A 26601-nucleotide genomic window follows, 5' to 3' on the forward strand; every position below is an offset into this window, starting at 1 on the left:
TGACCTTAGAGAAAACGGAGGAAATGTTGTGTCGACAAGTGTCAACAGATTATTTCTACCTCAGGGCCTCAAAGTAGATTTATTTGGCCCTGACATTGATGCAGCTTTCAGGTCAAAGGTCAAGCTAGGGTAGGGTGTTGTAGTCAGGACTGAGACTTCATGCAGAAGTCAAGAATTGGTTAAAAAATATTTAAATGTATTCACCTTCTGTCCCTATTAATGAAAGAAATGTACCACCAAGTATACTACAGTAAAATGCAAATAATTCCTTCCTATTATAGATCCAGAGAGAGAGAGAGAGAGAGAGAGAGAGAGAGAGAGAGAGAGAGGGTCAGACCTGGTCAGAGGCATTGCACGCTTTTGGAGGTCACCCTCTGTGCTAATGGAGCTCCTGTATGAGGCATCGGACGCGTCCTTGTAACCTGCTGCAGCAGCATGCAGCCCTGCAGCAGCAGCATTAATATTTCAGCTGATGGGTCGCCTTCAGATAGGTTATTATTGTCTCTTATACTGACTCTCTCACACACACACACACACACACACACACACACACACACACACACACACACACACACACAAAAACATAAAACCAACATTCTATAAACGCTCATCCATTTTTCATTCACAAAAATTCCGACATCATCACAGCTTGTCTGCCTGCAAAATACTTAATTACTACGTCTAACTTCTCCCTGTGTTTATGTTTGTGTGTGTGTGTGTGTGTGTGAGAGAGAGAGAAACAGTGTGTGTGTGAAAATAATTAGCCGACTTCTCTCTGATCCTTAATGCATTATTGAATATTTCAAAGGAGGCTCGATCCTTGGGGCTAAGTGGCCGCCAAGTCAGGATCACAGGGCGGGTTCGGCTGTGCTGAAGGGGGGGTGCAGCCATTAAGGAGTCTGGGCCGGGCCGCCGGCCTTGTGTGAACCTGGATGTCATGAATAATACACATTCCTTTACTGTATTTGGAAGCACTTTCAGATGGACCGGTGACGCCGCATTGATTTTATTTTTTGATCGTGCAATCTCAAGGAACGAGTCAATTGGATTTTAGTGGTGAATAATGGCGTGTAGAAAATAGACAATTATTTCCTGACGGAGAGCAACAGTCAAGGCTCTGAACCCCGCAGCCTGAGAACTTGACAAGACAAAAGCTGTGTTGTCATGGTAATATGCCATTTCTTCCTGACATTTCTGAGATTTTTCATCTCTCACAATTACTGCCAGGCTGTTTTTGCTTCCAAAATGCCACCGTTCATTATTAGATTTACTCTGCAGTGCATCTTCAAATTATGAAAGGCTTGAAATAAAAGATGGATGTGTCGCTAATGAACGCATATTGTTATTCTTTTTGGTTTAACGTTGATAAAAGTTATCCTCTTCTTAAGCTGCATTCAAGGATTCAAGGCCAAAAAAAAAGAGTCTATCTTCTGTGGAGTGTATTTTGTATTTCTGAGACGCTGACAAATGCATGCTTTTCCAAAAACCTACACTCTGAGTTCAGGTTCAGGTGCATCTATCATCTGTTCATTTTATGGATCTATGTGCCAGGGTTAGAGTTTTAAACATGACTATTTGTCCGATCAATTGAGGCTATAGTCTCAGTTTTCAGCTCACTCACAAACCTTGTTTTCAGTTTCAGCACGAAGCTGTTCTCCTTCAAGACAACTCTGTAAAAACACGTCTTACAACCTGTGCAGCGCCTACAGCGGACAGACAATGTTGGCAGTAAGAGGATTAAATATCATTGTATGGCAGCTGTTATTCAATTATTGTGCTCTTGGTGAATATTGAAGGTAAGGGTACATCATGACTGAATGACTGGTGATAGGAACTGAGAGAACCATGTACGGGGGAGAACATGCAAACTCCACACAGAGAGGCTCCTGTCAGAGGGGGGATTCAAACCAGGAACCTCCTCGTTGTGAGGCAACAGCGCCAACCACTGCACCCACTGTGCAGCCCGCATAGTAAAACATAAAAGCCAAAAATAGTGGAACATATCAATCTGTCAAGGTGCAATTTGTGGATAGATCTCTTTGTCTGTTGAATGTATTGTACAAATAAGATCCAGTGTGTGACATTAGAGGTGCCAGTGCTGTTACTTTTGAATAGGGCTGGGATTCTTTTGGTGTTTCATGAGTCGATTTAGATTTTTTTAGATTTAGATTCTTGGGGACACGGTTCAATTGAGAATCTATTTTCGATTCAAAAAAGGATTCTGGTTCCATGGATTGAAAGTCTACTTCCGAATGAGTACATTCAGGATCTACTCCAGTCATCTATGAGACTGGCTGGATTTCTTGATGCTCCGTTTGGCATTCTACTGAGTTAAAGAGCAAGCATTAGCACATTAGCAGGGAGAGACTGGTTAGCCATTTTTTTTTCTGAAGTTATGAATCTATTTAAAATCTCAGAAGATAAGAATCTCGATTCTTTTTCCCACCTCTACTACAAGGCTTTATTTCCAAAAAATGTTCCTTCATCTCAAGGATCAATTACTCTCCTTGTGCATGACTTCATAACTGACTTTCATTGTAATATTTGTAGTCCATTAAATCTTCTTCCATGCATATAAATTCACAGATTGAGCCAATATCTGAACAGATAAATCATTTAAAGAAGTGCAGCAGAAGAGAGACAGTGAGTCGAATGTTTCCGTTTCTGTAGGTTTCACTTCTCATTATTCAGTCTTGATTATCATACAGTATCTTCCTGTATGCTGAGCTGGATCCTGGAGGAATGGATGAAGCAATGTGAACAAACAGCTGCAGCGTGATGATTTATGGAGCTGCATAAACTCGTCTTTCCTCAGCGGACGGATGAGTCGGCCTCAAAATGGATCCTCTCAGCGTGTTGAGTAAGCTCTCCTGCTGCAGCGTGCACACATTCGGGGATCAGTTTGTTTAATGACGGCGGGAGCGTCTTCCATATCCATCATTACTTAGGCTCTGTGATTAATAAAATGCTCCTCAAAGTCATATGGGGAGTGAAATGTCCAGGTGTGCTCTGCACAATCAATCAAATGGACTAAACCACAATGAAAGTACGCACACACACACTCACACACAGTCTTTCTCTCTCCTCTCTGGTGGCTTTGTGTCAGCCATAAGCTCTTTCCATCAAACCTGCGCTGCATTAAGCATTTGGGTTAAAAGCTTTCATAATCAGGTGTGTTCTCATTTGGTGAACAAGATCAATACTGTCCTTGACATGAGGGGTTTGGCGCATTATATGTAGGTGTGTGTAGAGAGGCCTCAGAGCCACAGATGTAGCCTGAGTACGTGTGTGTTCATGTCTCTGCCAGTCTGAGTACGTTTCCCGTCTTCTGTCTGCGGGGGAAACTCTTTCCTGCAGTGATCTCTTCATTCTGTGTTTGTGAGGAGCTAACAGAGGTGGTTTTGTGGATGCTGTGGTTGTTTTTTTTTTTTTTTGCTGCTTGACGCCCCCTCAGTTGATCCAGAGGTCCACTCTTGCAGACTGCAACTGCAACAAATGTAGAGTCCATTAATGGACACAAAACACACAGGAACAAATGCTTCGGTTTGCTTTTCTCTGCTCATTTGTGAATGTCCGAAACTCATTTTGTGTTGGAAGTGCTTGCACGTGTTTTGTGTCCATCTTAGCATCAATTTCTACGGTGGCTGTCTATGGCAACCGACCTGCAACAGCCCAAAGAACGTACATTAGGAAACACATGCTGCAAAATCAAAAACATATGCAACCATGGAAACACACACTGCCAAAGCCAAAACAACTGTATTAACAGAAGGATTGCTCATTCAATTCAAATATGTTTTCTTCTGCATGCAGATCTACTTTTTTAAGAGTGACTCTAAATAAAGTGAGACTGATTTTGCGAAAAGAAAAAGGGTCTGCATGTCTTGCACGATAATTTCCATGTCTCCAGACACACTAATACTATAGAGAACCCACGCATGCACAGGGAGAACTCCACACAGAGAGGCTCCCGTCAGATGGGGATTCAAACCAGGAACCTCCTCGCTGTGCATCTGTACATTTGTTTCATATTTCTGTTACCTTTACGACCTCCTTTAAAAGCTGCACTTGTGTCTGATTCTGTCCATAATCTCAGCGAGCCATCTGAACCTGGTATCAGATTCCCCTGTTCTTAATCAGCTTCCAGTTCATCATCCTCCAGCTTCATTTCAAACTCAGAAAATGTCTCGATAGATTTCTGCAGCTTGTAAACTGGATGTTTCTGTGTGTTTTCTTTATAACGGCGAGGCCACTGTGTGTACTTGTCTTGTGCGTGTTGTGTTTGCAGGCGTGTGGGCGTTCAGAGACCTTCAGAGAAGTATGCCGGCAGCAGCGTTTTTCCTTTTTTTTTTTTTTTTTTTTTTACAAATGCCTCCTCTGCATTGAGATCAATACGTTAGGCCTCAGGGGATGAACTTGACCTATGTGAGCAGTTTTTCATAATCACTTGCGTCTTGAAAATACTGTTTTTCCACTTAATGGGGCTGCCTTGGTAGAGTTATCCTTCACTTTTACACTTTCTGTATTTAGATTAACAACATGCAGCAGGGACGGATAGAAAAACAGTGATTTATTTTGATTAAATTCTGAAAACAGCCAGAGCAGAGTGATTATATGAGCATTTCTTGGTTCTTTTTAAGGCCTATGCTCAGCCTATAGGATAATGTTTAGATACTCGTGCATTGCTGACATCATAGTGTGTCAAATGTCTCAATGATGCTGTGACTGAGACATGTCTGCAGCTTCCATCACATGTCTGACCCCAGTTTAAATCTCTGTGTTGCATTATACAGGAAACATAACAGGTACCATCAAGCATCAGATGCCTAAATAGCCTGTTCATCCCTGACACCGCCGAAGGCCCGTGTCCCGTCAAACTGTGATGCCTTCATTAGCAGTAGCATTCCGGCCTTGGCCCTGACAGCGTCCTCTGTGATGGCTATGTTCATTGTTCGGAGCGCTCAATAGGCAGCACATGGCGTGGGCAGCAGTCAGTGGGGCTAAATTTGTGCCTCTCTGCTCATTCCGGGGATATTTGTGACTTGCTCCTTGTTGACTTGTCGCGCTTCTTGCTGACAACGGGCCTCTGTGTGTCACAGACGGCTAAATCCAACCAGCTGTGTGCAATTAGGCTGTGAAATGCTGGGGATGTGCGTGGTGCTCCTTTGCAAAGCATCAAGTGGTGATGATGAGCGGATTTGCAGTCCGAAACAAGCAGACAAAAATAAAATTAAACACTGCTTCTATCACATTATTATCGAAATTGAAATGAAATATCTGGTGGTGGACTGCAGGATGTACATTTTTCAGTCTCCATAGGGTATACTCACTTCTAAATCCCCTCCGATTCACACCAATGATTGAGTCACAATATCAGGCAGGCCTAGTATGTTTTAGTTTATTTTCCTAGGATGGTGAAGGGATGACCCTCCCAGTCTTACATGTCACTGTAATAACACAGGCGTCATTCCTCTGCTGGACTTGCCACTTGAAAACAAACATTTTTTGGGGGAAATTAAGAGTATACCCACTTCTTTGTCACCACTACACCCCTGGATATAACCCTTGGTTGCTAAAAACGTGTGAAAAATGTAAATATTAAGGCAGCAGAACATGGCAGTTAGTTATTGAATAGGAGTAAATTGGAGTTTTATACCGTAACTAATATTGTAAATGACAATAGATTTTGTAAAATGTCGTGTAATGTGACCATCTTGTTCATAGCAGGCTACTTTGACTGACAGGCAGAGGTTCATAAATCAGTGGCCACATCTTTCCCCCGAGGGAGATTCACTGTTGTTTCCTAGGTAACAAGCACCCCCCCTCCCTCCCTTTACCCTTGGTTCCTCTGGACTGTACCACTTTCACTGTAGGGTAGACGGCTGTGCTCCTTTATCGAATAAAAGTGACTTCCTTGTTTAAACTGGACGATACATTCCAACATATTACATTAAAATGACGTTAATCTTTACGTTGTGGTGTTTTAAATCCGTATTAATTGATTATAAAACGGTTTTAATGTTCAGACATAAGCGTGAGCCCCCCCCTCTCCCCCTCCAGCGAAATCACATTCAACATTTCATCGAACTGTCAAAATCGCTTGTTGCTTCCTACGAGCTTTTAAAGTAGTTAGCGAGCTAGCGTGTAGCGAGTGGTCGCGTACTTTTGCCTGTCACTGAAATACACTTCGACAGCGTTAAAAAGTTTGCTTCGATTGAAGAAATAGCCCGACGCCTGTGTAGAAGACCGCTTTTCACCGTCCTGCTCCTGGGTAGAGTCTGCTCCAACCTAAATAGCGCTGTCGAGAGGCGGCGGCTGAAGTGCAGCTGGATGTGACAGGTTCGTCATCAGGTAAGCTGCAGGTAGTTAGCTTAGCGGTTAGCGCGCTGCGGCTCTGGCAGTGCCTACCTAACACTCTTGTTGCGACATGGTGACTGTATTGCATGTTTTTTGGACAGTAGAGGGAGTAAAACATGTTTTAAAGGTGCTACTCCTGTCCAAAAATAAAAAAATAAACACAATGCATGCATGTCTAGACTGCTATGCTAGCTTTTAACGAGAAAGCTAATGGAAATAAGTGAAAGTAAACAACCTTTGAATCAGCGTGCATCACATTGTAGTTGTCTCTGTGTATCTGCACTGACTCTATAAACTGCTTTCTGTGTGTTTGCTCCTATTCAAAGTGACTGTAGGGTTGATAATAAATCATTTATTATTGATGCGGTGATACAGATGTTCTGGTCAATCATGCTTCATTTCACATCCACTGAATGCAAACGTATAAAACCCAATTAATGTAATAGCACCTTAATTAATGGATGTAATTGCTGTGTGCAAGACGAAATAAAGCAGCTCTAATGAGACATAAGTGGAGGCACATTTTAATCTACTGCAGGTTGGCTGAGCAAGACCCACTCTCCTTACACCTGGGTAAGGTTAATAAGTTGTGGTCAGTCCAGCTGCTGGGTCATGCATGTGCTGTTATTGATGCTTATAAAAATGCAAAGTGACATCTCAGGACACTATGTACTTATATAAACAGGATGCAGATTCAATTCAAATGAGCCATCGGTATAACAATATAAAGAGGACTTTGGCTTATATGGATTATCCTTCATTAAAGCTATTGCAGCAAAGGTGCACTGTCTGCTCAGCGCACTATATGAATGTTAAGAAATTGCCTTTTTTGTGTTATAAGTATGAAAAATGGCTATAATCTTTTAAAGGGTATATTTAGCATTAGATTAAGCCACATAAAAGCAACAACATTATCTCCCAATCTAGTAGGATTTCAGTACTGGTTGATTGTTTTATCCTTTGCACAGCCTTGAACTCGCTCCAAAACAAACTGGTAGGTTAACCATTTGCCTGGCCTACGCATCCCATTACGACACTTGTTTATTCTCAATCCCCATGTGTGACGGACTTACCAGAATGGGTTTGAAGCGGAAGGAAGCACATCTCTGCGCCGCTTGATATTTGATCAGTGCTAATAATAGAAAAAAAGACAGCTGCCTTTTCATTGATCTGTCTTCGCTGGCCTATTTCTGAGTCCTGTTTTCTCTGTCGTGCTTAATTATCCAGTCGTTGAAACATAGAATACTCTCCTCTCTGCTTGGGGGAGCATCATTTAACACAGTTTTTCTTTAACCCATTGTACTTTATATGCTGTAATTAGTCATTGGTTGTGAAATGGAAGCTATGTTGGGCCACAGAAGCTGGTTTCTGTGTGTGAGCGAGCCAAGCCGTTCGGGGTCAAACAGGACAGGGATAATAAGAGGGGAGGGGGGATACCATGTGGGAAGGAAGTGGCTCGGCTTGTTTGTCTGCCAGGCTTTTGTTTGTTTTCCTGTCGGACAAATCTATTTAGGAGGCAGCCTATCTGAGGCCTGCCGGTGAAATTAGCTACAAGAATGGCTTGCCTCGTTGCACAGTTATTGACAGTTATACAGTAATGTGGTTATTGAGCCAGATGAGAAATTGATAAGCTTATTCTCTCCGTGCTGATGGAGCAGGCTTGTTTGTACAACTGCTATTGTTCTGGATGAATTGCTGAGTTGTTTTCTTGTGGACACACCAGTCATGTTTCATCCTGCAGCAGTAATATACAGTTGTTGCTGTCCAAAAAGCATTCCCGTCCCTTCAAATCTGATGCATCTGTGTACATGGTGTAGCGTACTGTGCCTACCTGAACAGAGCATGTAAGGTGACACTTGGTGCTTCTGACAAAGGCTGATATCCCCTCACCTCCCTGTCCATGCTTATGTAATGGCAGAGCACTGGCCTGTGTTATTTAATTACAGGTGCCCTGATGCCTTCGGCTGGGCTCAGACTACAGGAGTAATAAAATCCAGCCAATTTAAAAATCTGGTTGCATCAATTGACTAAGGAGAAACTTCACAGATATTATCCTTTCTTCTCCAAAACATGCACACACTACAGCAGAATATCACCGTTCATACATCCAGCTTTACTGATGCTTTGCAGGCAGAAAAAAACACAAATAAATGTGCAGGGCAGCTCCATTTGTAAAGCAACCTTAAAGGCAGAGCCGCGGCAACAGGTTTGATTCCGCTCCTCAACCCCTTTGCTGCATGTAATTTCTACTCTCTCTCTCTTCTCCCAATATCTCCCGTCTCTTCATAGCTGTCCTTTCATAACCGAGGCAAAATGTCAAGAAATATGATCTTTAAAAAAAAAAAAAGTATAGAAAATAAAAAAAACAACAGTATGGACAGGAATAACTATATTGGAGAAGCAGTTGATAGGGTCCACTTCATTCTTCAGCGAGAAACGGACGTTAGGTCTTGAGGTCAGTTGTTATAAAGTAATAAAGTGAGTGAATATACAATGAGGAGTTTGTATATGAACACGCTCTTAATTGTAGTTTGTAAAGGAGGTAAAATGATCAGTACCGGCTACCAGGAGAAACATTTCTAGAAAGTGCTGCAACTCTTCTCTTCCTCCTTTTTTAATTCAATCACTTCTTAGACTTGTTCAACCCCATTACCTGATGACCAATACAGACAAAGGTCCTACACTTCTCTGAGTATTAGGAGAAATTAATCCGGTATAAAACGGCCCCAACTCCTGTAGTCTAAGCCCTGTTGCCCAAGATGACATCGGTATTAAGTGTCATTTGCTTCGTTGGAAAAATGTTCATGCTAAAGACATCAATTCCCCCAACCCCGTCTTCCAAAAACCATTAGGCGCTCTATTGCCTGTTGAGCATCAGATTGCATGGAGCTATTATAGAATAATCAGACACTAAATAGATCTGTTTCAAATGGAACTGTAATGCATGTTTAGCCACATTGATGTCAACGAAACACCCAGGCTGCAGCGTCATTCAGAGCCCTTTGTATGAGGCGGAGAGAGACAGACACAGGGGGAGACAGACACTACAGCTGTTCTATTGAATCTGGATCGAAAAGTCATGAAGCTGGATCTCTGACTCATCAGTTCTGTGACGCTCCGGTTTCACGGCTCATGTGATGCCAAGCAGCATGTCATCAGCTGGGTGGAGGGGAGGGAGGACGGGGGGGGGGGTGGGGGGGTGGGAGTAGACAGACCCAGCCTTTTTCTTCTTCTTTTTTTTCAAGCAAATTCTGATGCAATAACAATAACAGAAATGTTCACTTCTGTGCAATTTTCTGGTCCAATAAACTAAGGAATTAGATTGGAATGGAGCTTAAAGGATATCTGTGAGACACTGGTAACATACAGGTGAGGGGTGAGGGAGGGGAGGGGATTCCTGGATGTCAGGGTGGATGAGTTTAGAGGACGGATGCTGATGGGAGGTGGAGGAGAATTGGGATGGGGGGGGGGGGGAGTAGGTGCAATGCTCTTGTTTCCTGGGAGGGGGGATGGTGGGAAATATGATAGAACATAGACAAGGGCAGGCCTGATCTTCTTTATGCAACTGCAGCAACTCTTTCATTATTGCTTACTTGTGTTGTTTTGTGGTGTGAGCAAAAAGTCAAGCCCTTACATGCATCAATTATTGAAAACATCCAAGTTTTCCATTTTGACAAGTGACTAAAGAAAATGATGTCTTACATTGGCTAAAAATGGAAATGTGATTTTTCAGAAGGACATTGGCGCTTGGACTCTATGGGGTGGTTGATGTGTTTGGAGAATGTCAGTTCTGAGCGTCCACAGAATACATCCCCTCCCGTGGAGTCCAGACCTTGGTGGTGGTGAAGCTGATGACTTGTTGGGACCAGATGGGTAGAGAATTGATGGATGATGATTTTACAAAGACGGGCGAGGATGGGGAGGTGATGGCTTCATACTGAACATCGGCATGAAGGAATTAAGCCAGAGAGACATTGTAATCAAAAGGGGAACAGAACGACGATAGGCTGACAGTGAGGGAGGAACACCATGCAATTCGTTAGTTGAGGCCAGCTGACGAGACAGCTGATTACCCAATGACAGCCCCAGAAAATGGCGGCACGAGAGAATGACAGCGGAAATGTGAGTGAGGGCGCGTAAGAGTTATGAATGAGAGATAGACGCAATCGTGAAGGCAAGTATATACAGTTGTCTTCCTGACTGAAGTTTCGCGAAAGCTTCATATCACGAGATGGGGTGAAATTTCAACCTATGGCATAACATACACTTTGGTGCATAACAGAAGTATAATTCAGTTATATTTAAGCTCAATCTTTTGCTAAAGGGAAGCAGATGTAATGTGATAATGTAGGTGGTTCATATTTGAAATAAAATATCATCAGTACAGGATAGGATAGACAAAGGATGGGCTTTCTAGTTTAACGGGGCGTGAAATTGGGGAAATACCTTCTAAAAATCAGCATTGAGAAGGGGATACTGTAAGCACAGTTTTCATCCCAAGCACTTAAACGTCTCTGCTCCAATAGAGAGGCTGTGATTCAGAGGAGGTGTTTTTCTATTGGGTGTAGCTTTTGAAGGGGCGGGACTATGCCACAGGCTGGTGGGCAGGAAGGGGCTGGCTTTAGGGGAGTGTGTGTGTGTGTGTGTGTGTATGTGGGGCTTGCTGGAAGTGTTTGAGCCAGATAGTTGGAGTAGACACTCTTCTGCTTCCTGCCTGCCTGTTTGCCTCACTCGCAGAGAGAGAGAGAGAGTAAGAGAGAGAGAGAGAGAGTAAGAGAGAGAGAGAGAGAGAGAGACATCGAGAGAAAATCCCTGTCTAGGCATGGACCTCCGGCTGCAGCAGTCGGCAGCTCGCGAGGAATGACAACAGCTCACATGGTCATTAACTCCAGTCGCTGAGGCTGAGGGGAGAGCCGCGCAGTAAAGCTCGGTGTCACAGCAGCGCCGGGTGCTTTCTATGATCGGGACAGCAGACAAGACAGCAGAGCGACGGGACACGAGTGAAATGAGGTGGGAAAGAATCGTCATATTGACAGTTTTTTTTTTTTTTTTCTTTTTTTCAGAGATTGTGTTCTGGAGGTTTTTGCTGCAGTGTGCTGCATACCAGCCTGGGTGGGGAGGGAGGAGAGGGAATGTTTTATCAGAGAGAAAGAGGCTGAAAATGTAGAGAGTGTGGGATCAATGCACAGAAGCACTGGGAGCTTGCAGCCAGGCAGCCTTACCGCAGTTTCCAGCACTGTAATGGACTTCCTAAGGGAGAGGCATTACCACAGCAGCTTCCCTAGTGCAAATGTCAGGAGCTTTTTTTTTTTTTCTTTTTTGCCACACTGGCTCCATATTTTTCACTCTCTTGAGAAAAAAAAACTTGTGTTGTGTGGCATCTGTCGTGTCCCTGTTTTCTTTTCATGCTTCTTGTTAAGTTTTAAACTCATACTGAAGTGCGAATTTCCCAAATAACAAGGACAAAAACAGAGTCTGATGTGACATTCTTTTTATAAGCTGGAACTTCACAGTTCTAATAGGACCCGCATCATAATTAACCTTTCCAGGGAGATGGGGGCATGCTTGACGTGTCCCTTGCTTTCCGCCGTCCATCCCAATTTAGCTCTGGTCTGGCGTGGTCAAGCTCTGGACATCATCGCCTGCATAGAAAAGGCCAGGGTGGTGTCATACGTCTGGCTGTGGATCAACGGGAAGTGGGTGTTTTCCAAAAGTGGAACATCAGTTCAGCCCTTCCTGTTGAGAAAATAATGGGATAAGTCTCGGAGGAGTCCAGGACCCCGTCAGACAGAAATCCCCTTCCTCTGAATCGGCTCTCATGCATATTACACCTCGAGTTGGTATTAAAAGGATTTAGTGGTTTGTGGGTTTTTAAGACATCCTCTGCATGAAAGAGGGAGTCCGATCGCGCAGTGACTCGAGGTTTGCTGAATCATTCAGCTCTTATGTTTAAAGTGTTGTAATATGAAGATTAAGATTTCAAAGAACAAGAGTTTTAATCTAACGTTGTTTTACATATCCTTGATTTAAGCTTCAATGAAGTGTCAGAGGAGCATACACAACACTGACTGTGCTTCATTCTCTGCATTAGACTTTTAGATTAAGGAAGCCGGGTATCCTTTTAATCAGCATGTTTATCTGAACAGCACTGCTCACCTCTGGCTGCCAACTAAACTGTAATTAGATGATGACTTGCCCGAATCCTGTTGCTAAGCAGGCAGCAGAGAAGAACACTTACACAGTTAACAAGACAGTTAACTAGGGCTGCCCCCTACAAGTCGGAGATTCAAATCATTAAACCGAGAGGTCCAAAACAGCGTGCATTTTGCCAGTTCAAACTTTTCTTGAACAGTGTACTATATGTAGAAATTCAGGAGCAACAAGATGGCAGACTAAACTTTAAAAAGCCGAATTATCAGCACAGGTCTCCTTCATTCCAAAACACAACCAACGAATATTCAAAGTAAAGATCCTGAGAAAGCATTGAAACTCTAAAAATCTGTGTTTGCTCAAAGGTCCCTGGTGGATGTAGGAATGTAAAAGGGGCTGTCAGCTGAGCTGTCACAAGTTTCTTTCTCGCTACTCAGCTTTTTCACATCTGAGGTTCATAGGAGGTGGCGAATTATCTGCAGAGGTCTCCTCCTCTCCAAGACAAAGGACCCCTTTATTAGAATCAGAAAAAAAACACTAAATAAAGCAGTTAATGTGTATTTCTCAGATGTTCTTTGGCGAGGCTTCAGGGCATGCAACAAAGCTGCAGCTAACAAAAGTTTGTTTATCTCTGTTTCTAGACACCTGATGAGTACAACCCTCCATATGAAGAAGAAGGGTTGTACTCATCAGGCACATTAACATCGGAGACATTTGGTACTGATTAAAAACAAGAAATTACCCAATATTGGGTTCCTAGGACTTCTATTTTTGTTGCCATGGTATCTATACAGGTGTTGATATTATGTTATTTTTACGGTCTACAGTATCTGCTCTTCATTATGCTTTACTGTGCTGTCCTGTGCTTGCATTATGTCCCTCCTCAATCCAGGACAACTTCTTTTTGTACCAATTAATGTGGAGGTACAGTATCTGATGGCTAGCTTGAGTTTCATCTGCATTATCCAACGCATGGGCATTGTACCAACCACGGCCTTCATCACAGAGGTAAAAGGTTTGCACCCTGTGAGAAACAAGGCCTCTAAATGTAAACATTTGTCTTATTAATTGTAACAAATCTGACTTTTGCAGTGTGTTTGTTGCAATAATTATTATGTCACAATTAACTGTGCAGCTCCTAATGCTCTTGTATGCTGATATATAGGAGTTTGGTGTGACAAAAAGATATACACGCTCCATATTTTACGGCCAAATGAGATATTATTGTCAATCTGGTCCAGATGTTAAATTCACCGTGTGCAGGGGTTAATATTAATCTAAGGTAGAGTCTGTTGATGTGATTACAGCAGATGATAGAAAAGGGTTCATCATCTGTTCTGTAATATAATATAAGCCACTGATCAGGAGAGAAAGGCCCGATGCTATATCATGAGCAGGGCCATCGGGGTCACTGTGATTAAGCTAAGGGTATTATGATATGGGGCACACCTATCTGCTGACTCTGTGAAACACTTCATGTGCTGCCTGGCTTAGACCTGGTATATCCTCTGCTGAGCTCACTCACCCGTCCTTATCGCTAATGATGCTATTGAACTCAAGGAGCTGTAGCTTATGCCAAAGACAATTTCATAAGCATCTTCAGTGTCTGTGGTGTTAAACCTCATGAGGCTGCTGCAGCGTATAGCCTCGCTCTCATGCTATCTGGAAGATGCAAAGGAACATTTCGCAGGCCAACAAGCTGGTCTGTTTGGGAAAGAGGACATTTTGATAAAGCCTGCACTTACAAGCCTCACTCCTTTTCCATTACTCACTGGAAACTGCACATTTTCCTATTTCCCCTCTACAATGAGCCACACTCTCCACAGCCTTGAAAAACATTGACCACTTGTTCCTCTCGGGCCATGCAAATCACCATAGAAGAGCAGTTTGCCTGCGTGAAATGGTAATAAATGTAAATGCAGCACTCAGGTGCCCGGCTTGTGTGCTTTTCTATTGCACTCACTTGTATTTCCACTTCTTTTTTATATATAACCGGCAACACCTAGCTGAAGCGACAATAAACGTTGTCAAGGCGTGGGGACCAATGAAAAGCAGGTAGCTTATCATCACTGCTGAGCCAATACAAGCAGCTAAGATAAACTGCAGCGAGCAGATACCAGACTAATGGGTTACATACGAGGTATTCAGAGGTCAAGCCAATGACTTTCACTCGAGACACCCCCTTCCCCCTGACTCGCATGCAATTAAGCAGACTGACCAAGATAATGCCCCCGTCAGCTGGTCTTAGTAAGCGTCAGTAATCCATAAAGTCTAGTGCTTTTCTTCACATCTCTGTCCGGCTTTATCAGGTCACCCGGTCTGTCCAGTGTTTGGACTGGGAGCACCGGGGGGGAACTAAAGTTAACACGCTGATGTTTTGCGGATGTAGCTCTTTAGGTTTTATTTTGACAGTGGTCCTGTTAGGGTGGTCACAACACCAGGATTTTGAGACCTGTTTTGATCCTAGTAGTAATAGAATGACTGCAAAATCTGTTTCGATACCATGGCAACCAAGTCCAAGGAGGCACCCAAAATTGCATAATTCATTGTTTGTTTTTGATGACTAAAAATTGCAGGCAAACTCGTGCACAGTTTCCAATGCTTTTGTGCAATTTAGACAGTGTGCAGCCAGAGTTCGCGTGATATTTCCCAGATTTATTCCTCCAGATTTATTACCTGTCTTATGAAAACAATGTACTTGCACTATACTGTACCTGTAATCTTGTTTCTGCAATAGTTAACCTTAACCCGACATTAGACGGTAGAGACGACACCTTCTTGTGCCATAACCTAATTATGTTTACCTGCATCAGATTTTAGACAATAGAGTCAGCAACTAAGGTTGTGTTCTTGTATTAAATCATTTAAAATCCCAAGTAGTGTAAAGCCAGCTGACTGCACAAAAAGAGTAGCTGTTTCATTTTCCTGTTTTCATTTGAAAAACTGAGTTATCTTTCTGTAGTCAGAGCCAGATTATTACAGTATCAATCTTTGCATCAAGTATAATTCTGTTCCATGCTCATCTGTGAACTCTTGAAGGCTTTAAATCTGCAGACACAGACCCTGGTTGACTCATAAAGGTTTATAAGAGAGCTGATCCCTGAGGTCAAAACACTGGGGGCGATATTGTCCCCTCTTACCTGCCAACCATCTGCTCAACCCTCCCTTTATAGCTTGAGCCTTTTGCTTAAAGTGTGATGCTAAGCTAAACATATTCTCAATCAAGCTAGGCTGCATGTAGTCTTCTTTTGGAATAAACTAGCAGATCCTAAGCTAGCCTTAGCAAAGCCAGAAGCACACTTCCCAAGGACGCATCAAACCTCAGCTGGATTCTTCCAAAGCAGTCATTTTTGCAAAGCAGTTCTCCTCCTCTGTATGTTTGAGTTTCATGCTTCTTAAGATGGGATGTTGTTAGACGACAGAGGTGACAGTTTTCTCTCCGGGATGACAGTTTGCTTCCCAGCAGGGGCTTTGGTGTGTTTCAAGAGTGACAGACAGCTCTGCCGCTCTACTAAAGAGAGGCTAGCATTAGCTAACGTGCTTTGGCAGCATCAGGTCCACACATCCATCTCTTTCGAGGCTACTTTCGGCAGAGCACATGAAATATGCTGCAATAATAAATGGTTATGGCTCAGAGTTTTCAGTACGTTTTTGTTCCTTAGAAAGTCCTTGGGCTGTTTCTTATGAATATTTCACTCTTGAGATCATTTTTAATTGTCTACTAAGTATTTGGCCTGTAAATTATTAATTTGACTTTTAAAGATTCTTGGGATTTCTTGGAAAGTGCACTTATCCAGCTAATGTTTGTGTGCCCACACAAAGCACAGATTTTGTGTATAATAACACCAATTAAAATTAAAGGCAATCATCCAACTGTCTTTAATGCACCCTGACTGATAAGAGATTCTTGAAGCTGATGCCAATCATTCCTCTAAAGGGTAAAAGTTCCCTGATTACTGCTATGGCCTCTCATACACTGATTTGTTGAATTGAATGAGAACTGACATTTTCTATGTCGTTTTGAGGGCTGCACAATAGCTTAAAATGATATCATTAATTTCTGAATTGTATTTTTTTCCTTCATTATGTCATTTTAAGTTGGCGTATTGCCACTAAGTGCAAACTTGGAAAGGTTAGAACGCAATACCGACATATCTGTGGCTCCAGATGTGCACGAGTCGAAGATTAAACGTTAAAATGCGTAACCACATTCAGCACAGGCATGTGGACGTTAACCTGCAGGAGGATTGATGCTAAAGGACTGCTAGCCAATGTTAGCCAATAGCCACACTCGGCAAACCAAGTTGCTGTTGTTGCAGACCAGTCGACTTGTCTGAATTTAAATTTCTGTGTACTCAACAGTGAAATTAATCACATATTTGTATCTGTGACTGGCCCATATTAGCCTTTTAACATTGGCTGACTGACACATCAATTGGACACATGTCTACACTGTATGGACACAGACATGTGGCCACATTCCTGCATGTTTATTACATTAGCATCACCCGCATGAGGGGCCTGTTTGATCTTCTGTCGTCAGCTTTATGTTTAGAATATCTTACATGACCAACATTGTTTGAATGCTGCCTGTTGAAACCGCTGAGAGTTTTTCAGAAGACCCAAGCCAACCCTCATCCACACTGTCGACTTGTGTGATTTTGTGGAAGCTTTCTGTGCGGTAATCTCCATTTTTTTTCCATAAAAATATAGAATTATTGATGCCTGTGTTCTCTAATTTAACATGAGCTGCTTCCTGTTTTGAGGCCAAGTCTTTTCACGGTGCCGTTGTCCTTCCCTCCACATGTTCCGACAAAGTAGGTTAGCTCCATCGCAGACGTCTCATGGCTTCTAAAAATAAGATGGGTTTAATTGTAAAAGGTCAGATCTGACATGATTCTTACCTGACTTTCTCCTCCGCTGTGATAGGCTCTTTCTCCCCGGGGAGATGGTGTGAAATTAAATCCTGCCTTGGAGAGTACAGCCCCGGCGTCAATATGATGGGACGCGGAAGCTTCTCATCTCATTTCACATGATCAGCACTAAAGTGGGACAATATGATTAGCTAGACAAAGGTCTGGATTTGTAGGCTTGGATCAGTTTAGTGTTGGTGGGTGATTTTAAGGGGAAGTGTCTTTTTGGCACTTGTTGTCGGAGGAGAATCAACATGCCTTCAACTGCAAGATTGTTTGAGTCTTTGGCCATTAATGAATTTGGTTATATGGCCATGAAGGTCAAATACAACAGCATTCCAGGAACATACTGTTTGGCATAAAGACAAAGACAGTAGACAAAACACAGCATTTCACAAAAGGACATTGAATCAGAATCAGCTTTATTGACCAGGTGTGCAGTTCATCCAACCCCCCCAAGTTAAAGTGGAAGTTCTGCTGTTTGAGACAGTGGTTAAGGAATCTTTTGAAATTTGATCACACCTGAAGGACTGTACACCTGTATGTGTTTTCCTTTACCATTTAGAGTAGCCCACCTGGTTGGCGAGCAAGTCTGAACATGCCCTCATATAAAAAGGAGCTTGTCATTTCTTTGAGGTTTAAGATATTGTTTGTGGAATATTGAACGTTGGCTCTGTGTTTGCTCTTGCCTTGTCTGTTTTCCGTGTAAACGTTTCTATGTTTACAACAGTAAAGTGGGAATCTTTTCACCAGAGTTGAAGGTTTTTATAACCCCTCTCCTCCTTCAGTCTGGTGTCCTCGGCCCCCTTTTCCCAACCCCACCCGGTAAGCAGAAAAACATTTCCAGATGTGCCAAGAAGAGAGCTCCCTGAGCAGTAGCTTAGTAATGGATTTCAAACACTGAAAACTAAAGGTCACAACCCCCGATTGTTGATCCAGTGATTGCTGGAACCCCCCCCCCCTCCTTTCTCCCAAGGTAACAAACATAGAGCCCAATGCCTTTACAGGACAAGACAGGGAGCTCATACACACATTCCCCCGATGAATGTGAATCTACAAGCTGCTGTCAATGAGCCACTATCTAATTTGGACGGTGGTGGAGCAGTGAATATTGCAGGACACTGGAAAGCGTCATAATCGTGTCTGGCACTGGCATATGCATCTGTCTCGGCCCCTCTGTGGCTGCTGGACGGCTGCCCGGAATAATGCTGCGCTGCGCGGTTTTCTATTGGCTGCAGCATCCCACCGTGCATGGCTCTACTGGGCGGGTTTTTGACCCTGGGGCTTTTTTCTCTAGCTCTTGTCCACTGTGTCATAGCACAGAGGCTTTTGCAACTCACCACTTTGTATGCAATATGCCAGAGAGCCGTCGGGCGTGTAGTCGCCCTCAACAATGGCACACAAGCAGAGATATGAGGACTTAAACTCCAGTGGCTTCTGAATAACCTCCCAACTGCGTTTTCTCTGGTTCATGAGCCTTGTAGCCTCTGAGGCAGCATGCACTCAAGGGAATCCCTCAAAACGCAGTACACCAACAAGGTTGGCGGGCGGTTTTGCAGGACATAGCTTTGCATGCATCAGCAAGGCTTCATGACGGTCAAAATGACGCAGTATCTTATTCCCCATTGAGTCTTCTGGAAAACAAATATTCAACATCGATGCATAATTTAAGCCTGCAGTATGATCATTTGCTTTACCTAACCAGGTCGTTCTGGTGCCTGAAACCATAAAAAATTGACCTTAATAAATTATTATTAAACAATTGCGGTTTTTAATTGTTCAGCCACTAAAAGTACTTGGTTAGATTTTTGTTTTTGGACCTCATTTAGGCCTCCTTATTACCAATATACTTAAGCTATATGCCTGCACAGTGGTATAAAAGTGGTATTGGTTGATATTGCAACAACGGTATGATGTGCAAATCAAAGCATTGTAGTAGTAGTGTATTTAACCACTCATTTGTCACCAAAATTAGGGAGTCTATGAACACCAATGAAGGCTGACATGCAAACACAAACACCTACAATAGCTGTTGAGGCTTGTTACTTAAATGGTAAAAAAATAATCACACTCTGTTTGTTTTGTGTCTCTCTTCTTCTGTTTCAGATCACAGACAGAAAGTGCCTTGTGAGACCGCGGCCCTACTTGAAGATATCTGTGCTCTTCTGAAGAGCTTCAGATTTTTTTTCCCCCTCTGCAGTCGTGACAGGTCATCGCTCAGCCGCAAACACCTGTGCTCAGAGAAGAAAACAGTGGAGCTGCTGCACTGCTGGCCGAGGTGCCAAACCTCATTAAGAGTAGGTACTGAAGACTTTTAGTAAACCACAAACTTTGTTGTCCTAAACTGTGCCATTGCACCTCAGAATAGCACCTCTTTGCCCCCCAAACATCTGATATCATCGCTCATACAAAGGACATTTTGGGGACATTGGTACAAACATTAACGTTTGGCTCCAAGTATGCCCCCTCTGCCTTGTCAGAGGTCTTCACCTGAGACTTACTGATTGATGAACAATTAGCTTTTTTGACTGACAAACTCCACAACAGCAGTGCTGTCCCATGCTCCGGTCACAGACACTTTGTCAGTCCATTACCTCCACTTTCCTGTCCACAAGGACAAACCTCATCCACTGACCTGACGCAGATCATTCACAGCTTCATGTCCCTTCGCTTTTAGTTTGTTGTGTGTTTTATTTTTTTTTAACTGGGACATTTAAAAAAAAAAAAAAAAAAAAAAAAAAAAGGCCTCCCCTCCAGAGGATAGCCTCCTCCTTCAACCCGAGTGGCTCCACTCCACCCCATCTGCCGACATGGCTCTAAACATCGCCTCGATACGGGACACAAAATGGCTGACCCTGGAAGTGTGCCGGCAGTTTCAGAGAGGGACCTGTTCGCGCAGTGATGAGGAATGCAAATTTGCCCACCCACCCAAGAGCTGCCAGGTGGACAACGGGAGGGTGATCGCCTGCTTTGACTCGTTAAAGGTGAGCACACAAAAACAGTCATTTGTTGGTATTTTTTTGTTTGTTGTAAATTCTGCTATAATTTTATTTTATTTAGACAGACAAAATGGATCTACCTAGTTAATTTCCCTTTACACATTTATCAAAGGATGTACATAAAATATACAGAATTAGATAACATCACTGCTGCCCAGCTGACACGGCATTAGGACGTAAAATGTTACAGCTCTGTAGTTCCTAATGGTCGGTGGGTGTAGGTTGTCAGCTCAAATTAGTTTGTGTGTCAAGCCTTCATGCTGTGCTGCAGTTCGCAGACCGGTCTGACCTATGAAGCTAAAGGCCACGGAGGTCTGTTGTCATGTTTACTGTCACCACAGGTGTGTGTGTGTGAGCGCAAATGTGTGTGTGTTTGGTTTTTTATATGGTAAGTTCTTCTTATGTTACCCCCCCCCCCTTGTCCATCATGTGTATCGAGGGAACATCTGATCGCCTGAAGTCATTTCAGGGCTTCTATTCTTGGGGTGCAAGTCAGCTGTCGCACACAAGCAACAAACATCATAAACAGCCAGAGCTTGTTGTGATGTTTGGTTCCCACAGATCCAAGCAGAGGGATCGGTCCGAAGATTAGAGCTTCCCCTTTTTTTAGTAAGCTTAAGACAAGTATGCCAATCTTTAATGGATAGCTTTGTGAATATTTACTACATCTGGTTGATTTGAAAACTGCTGGAGGCCTATAAAAGGGAATTCTGGTATTTTTTTTAACTCCTTTTGGCATATTTTGGGGTCTAAATGATCCCAGAATGCTTTGAAATGGTTTTCGTTTTGAGAAGGGCTTAAATGGCTAAAAAGGAATCATTTGGGTTTTATGCATATGAGTGAAGGACATCCTCTCAAAAAGATTGTTTTTACCACTAACAGCCTGCAATTATAAGTGTCTTCCATGGATCCATGTTGACATATGGAGACCTTTTAGGCATGAAAAGATCCAATTTTCTGCCAGAAGCAGCTGCAAAATCACCGTCTTCCAAGCTACCGAAATTGACAAAAACAGTCATTTTGGCTTTGCAGAACATCAGGGTTTCTAATTTGCGCCTGCCTCAGTTACTTTTTTTTACATTTCATGTTTGAAAAGACAAGTTGTGATCATGATAAAAATTTGTGCAAGACGTAACACATAAAAACGTACTCATTGAGGCAGTGGTAGACGAGACAACCCCCATGTCCTTGAAGGTAAAGTTCTAGTTTCTGTCAATGGAGTTTGGCAGATTCGAGAAGAACGGCTGTTTTTGAGGAGAAAAAAAAACATGCTACTTTTAACAAAACGGTAGTGGTACTCTAAGACACATTGTCAGACAGATTACACTGCAGCGATCGCAGCCTGAGGCAATCCACTGAGACACTTTCAAAATGGTTTGAATCTTCTTGTCACTGAAACACCAAAAACATTTCAAAAATAGGGCCCAGGTTTAAAAATATTGGTGGCTTTTTTATTGGTGGTAAATTATCTTAACACCAGACACTTTAAACATATCCCCAATTATATGAAGGTTGTCTCACACAGACTCCCACATAAGAGGACCGCATCTAAGAGTAACCCGACGTTTAGAAGCTGCGAGGGGGAGAAAAAAAACAGCTTTGACAATGATAAATAGCCGGAGAAACTAGAGCAGAACGCTGAAACTATGAGGTCTTTTTTTAAGGTGTGAGCTACATTTCACGTATACGGCAGTGCAGCTTGCAGAGAGTGCATGTCACACTTTTCAAGGTTGTGCACAAGGACGAGAGAGAGAGAGAGAGAGGCGAGATAGATTCACGTCCAGCAAAGAGCATTTCTTGGTGCAAATTTGGGAACTTTTTCCCTACATGATGTTTTCAGGAGGTTTGTGCTCCTATCCCTCCTGTGAGCTTTCCACACACCTCCACATGTTTCCTACTTTGAATCCATCTTCATCTTCAGAGTGTGTTAAAGCCCGCTTCATTACAAGCTGCTCACGGCGGATTATTTATTCGACATCTGAAAACAAGCTGCCCTTTACGTCGCTATCAGCTGTTTTCTTGGCGAGCTCATGGTAAGGTTCACTGAAATATGGCTCGCAGTCAGTCACTGAGTGACATTCCCTCCCTGGCTGCCAGGTTTTGCGAGCTGTTATGCCGTTATGGTTTAATGGGCAAACAGCTGATTCCAATCGGGATCGATTTGTTGTCGCAGCATGCGAGGGAAAGTCCTGACACGGAGCCTCTCTGCACATGACATTATTTTGCTGCTCCCTGAGAACTCCACCCAGTCATCCCTGACTGAGGAAACTAAACGACTGGAGCGCTCAACCTCATACTCATGCCACCTCTCATTTAGACCGATGTTTCCTCGACAAATAGTGGCTCAAGGCGGCCCACTGGCAATCCGTGCGTCATCTGTACCTCACTCTACAGAATACAACAAAAGCCTGCATTTAAGATGCACTTAGAGGCTGCTTTGAAGCTTAAAAGAACCTCCCTTATTCTTTAACTTTTTCTCTGATTAGGTTTAACTAAGAGGAAAACCCTCTCATAATAATGACCAAGTCTTAACTAGACCCCTGAGAATCAACTCGGCAACCTCACAGCTGTTGTTGGCTTCATCTGTTGAACAACTGAGTCTCATCTCCAAAGTGTGCGCAGGGTGGATGATTTGATGTAATCTGCTGAAATGTCAATCAGTGCCTTGTTGGAAAGACATGCCTTGGCTTCCTTAGCAACGCACACTCCTGTGAAACCTGCAAAGTGCATGATGCTGGAGCTGCATGATCATCTTGACAGCTACTATAAACGTGATATGACCCCCGATGATCTGGAATTATTATTTTTTTTTGCAGTTCATGATAACTTTCCTATGAACATAGGAAGATCATTTTTTATTTTCGAAATAGAGGATCGAAGAATTCAGTGATGAAATTGGTAAACATTTGTGTTTGTGTCTTGATATTCATGTGATGATTATCTAGCTATATCCCAATTTGTATGTACAGTGCCGTCATTTTTTGCAGCCATATTTGTCTTTCATACTCTCTCTCACCACTCAGTCGGCTGACGGATGGAGCATACAGGATTCTCTGTGTTTTACCTCCAGCTCGCCCCCTCTCTCCCAAAGACTTTTCCTCGTGACAGCTGAGAGAATGAGCGCTTTATTTTGCATTAGGAAATGTGTCTCGCTCCACGGCAGGCTGATTTCCACCCCATTACGCCCGTATCGTCTTGCCGGGTCTTCTCATCTGATAGGGTTATCACTGCCAGGGTGGTGTGCTGCCAGGCGGAACTTGGCCAATGATCAGAAGGCTCCTTTTCATAAACATGTGAGAGGTACGGCTCGGGAGAGGAGTGGAGTAGGAGGTGTAAGTCTGTTGTTGCACTTGTCGGGGCTGGCATGCCGACTCAGTGGAGAATTCGACTGTCACGGTTGTCGATGTTTTACCGAGGAGGTAAAAACACTCCTGTGATGACAATAGTTTCTTCCTGTTGAACTCTGCAGAAGCCAATATGAAATGATGCAGCCGTCTGCCTAAAATAATGTATTCCTTTGCACTAAAGTTCATTTTAGATCCTCTCAGACACCTTTTTTCATTTTCATTTTCCTGTGATTTACTCGTTGTTTGGGTTGCATCGCATTTAAAAATGTGCTCTTAGATGATACGATGTAAATTACAGGTGTCTCCCAACCTGACAAACTCCTGGCTTTCATCTTTTTTTTAAAAGGTGTTATTATTTTTAAACACAATGTCATAGAACCAGTCTGAAAAAGAAGCTGTCATTGCTCTTTTGAGAAAGAGAGAATTGCCTCATGTGTTTTCGCAGAGTTTAACGCTACTTCTGCAGGTCAATGAATCCCTGAAAACTGTCCACAGCGACGTGCTTTGCATGGCTCGAATGATGAAGAGTACTCCCTCCATGCTCGCCCCGCTCGTTCCTTTTTCTCAAACACACAGCTTGCAGCATCCTGACTCTATTACGCTGCTCTCAGCATTTCTTTACTGTAATGTCTGGGGGATTATTTTCTGTCCTCTTGCTCTACACTGTGGGCTTTAGAAATAGACTCTCTACGTTACATTTGTCATCTCTCAAAATAGGACACGCTGCTTCATCTCTGTCCAGCTCAAGCTTTATTCACATGTTGGTAGGTAGACATGATAGAACCTACTCTTGATTGATAGCATAGGTATCGTTCTTAAACGGTTAAGTTTGACCTGAACATTTGGCAGTGGGTGACCTTTTGTAAAGGAGACGCGGTGGAAAACATTCAGAAATGTCTTTGGCTGTTTCATTCATGTTAGATTTCAAACATGGCCACAGAGCCTGTCACAGCTCAGCTCAGAGAAATACAAATCAGTGATGCCACCAAGGCTAACACAGGGCGCTAGTTTTGGTAGCCCAGCAGGTCAACTCAAGTAAATGAGAAGACATCAACAGAATGATTAATTCTTGTACATTGTATACAAACAGCCTTTTTCTTCATAAATATTTGGTTTCAGGCTCTCAGTGGACGCCATCTTTAGTTACAAATGAATTGGAAGGAAGGGAAGGCTGCACAAGTGTTCACAATTTCCTCATTATGGCGATATGAATTGAAGCCGTTCCCTTTTAAGCTCTCTGGTACTTGTTGCGCTGTGACCATGGAAACTCTGGCAGAGTGGTGGTGGTGGTGGAAGGGATGAGCGGAGGCAGGAGGAAAGGGGGAGGGGGGAGGCTGTAGAAAATGAGCGAGAATACCTTCGTTGATGGAGCAAACGCAATAACAGCGGTCATATGATGATGTCACATTGGCTGTGCCTGATGTGACAGTAGCCCTTTTGTTGATGCGTATTTGCTTTCTCTGCGCTGTCTCTGAGCGTGCTGACGGGGTCGTATTTCTCTCCTCTGCAGCAAATGACTGTTCATGTCCAGAGCGTTTGTCTCTATTTATGTTTTTGACTGCTTGTCATGGCACAAATAAAACTCGAGCGCATGTAGGCAGGTTTTAAATAAAGCCCAAAATAAGCTGCTGGTGGAGATGTTGTCATTTAGAAACCTATATGTATAGGTTTGTTCTGTGCTGACTTGAGGCCTTTAGATGACTGTTTAGATTCCCCACCCTTCATGTCTTTCTGGAGCTGTCAGATTTCCAGGTGACCTCCGTGGATGACTGAGCATCAATACCCTGAGAGGTGTGTTTTCTTTTGGGGGGGGGGTGTCTGCTGCATCCCCTACACTATCATGTTTCGTCAAGTTGCCGTTTTCAGAAAAAGAAAGTGGTGAAGCAGGAGAAAACAATAGGAGCTACTTTCAGGTGTGCCGAGTTTTTTCTCATTTGTGTCACAGGCTCGCCGTAGTCTCCCCTGAGGCTGAGGCGCCCTGGTTTCTCTCTTGCTGGTAAGAACATCTTAATCCGGACTCTGCTTAAAAAGGGCACGAGTGTTTTTGTGGGGGGCGTGGGATGGCTGGAAAAGGTAAATAAAGAAGCAAGGGAATATGGAGAGGAGGTGTTTTGGTTTCTACATAATTTAGGTTGTAAATCCAGTTGATCCCTTCACCCTGTAAATGCTGTGAGGGCTGCAAAGTAATTATTATTTTCCTACGACACTGCAGCATGTTGTCAATAAAACGTCCTCCTCCCGAGAGACAAAACCAAACACTTATGTGTAAAGAAAGCAGCAGCAGCAGCAGCAGATGACTTTGATTATAAACTTTTTAGAGGCCAGCCAGCCAACACCTCATGCTTTCATGCGGGACCAATTCGAGGTTAAGTGTCTCTCCCAAGGACTCATCGGACATGTAGCTGCTGGAGCTGAGGATCAAACCTCTGACCTTCAGGTTAAGAGACGACCGACTCGACCAGCTGAGGCATAGCTGCACCTTCTAGTCATTACGATGCCAAACTTTGATTGGAAAATAAATGTCCCTAAACTATTTTTATTTTTTTTATTTTTATTTTTTTATTTATGGTTAAGATAATTTAAAGAATATTTAACATACGAATAGAGTGAAGCCATGAGTACATGAGAAGTTAAACCAGGTAAGAGACCAGAGCAATAGTTTAAACAATTTTATTTCTCATAAAGATGGAAAACTGACACCAAACTTTATTAAACAACCTTCTTTTCACAGATTCCTTTGACTGCCTTAACTAAACGCCCCTCCCTCTGGGCTTACTGAATTTGCATGTTTTTGGATCTTTAGGAAGCTCCAGTGAACATGAACTTTATGCCCAC

At 43.0% G+C, this 26601-nt stretch overlaps 1 protein-coding gene across 18 annotated transcripts in view; it reads left to right on the plus strand.

The window, feature by feature from the left end:
• The first annotated feature begins 6098 nt into the window (after window positions 1-6098).
• LOC109990187 (muscleblind-like protein 2a) overlaps window positions 6099-26601 on the plus strand; it is a 65457-nt gene continuing 44954 nt past the window's right edge. For 8 of the 18 annotated variants that reach the window (XM_065952056.1, XM_065952057.1, XM_065952058.1 and 5 more), the window contains exons 1-2: window positions 9893-11367; window positions 19527-20404. In XM_065952056.1, the coding sequence (XP_065808128.1) occupies window positions 20231-20404 (174 nt within the window). In that variant the 5' untranslated portion in view covers window positions 9893-11367; window positions 19527-20230. Of the gene's footprint in view, window positions 6352-9891; window positions 11368-19526; window positions 20405-26601 lie in introns of those variants that run through there. The other 10 variants (XM_065952050.1, XM_065952052.1, XM_020642201.3 and 7 more) reach the window with 5 other exon arrangements.

The sequence above is a fragment of the Labrus bergylta genome, chromosome 24 (assembly GCF_963930695.1).
Source record: "Labrus bergylta chromosome 24, fLabBer1.1, whole genome shotgun sequence".
Classification (NCBI taxonomy): domain Eukaryota; kingdom Metazoa; phylum Chordata; class Actinopteri; order Labriformes; family Labridae; genus Labrus; species Labrus bergylta.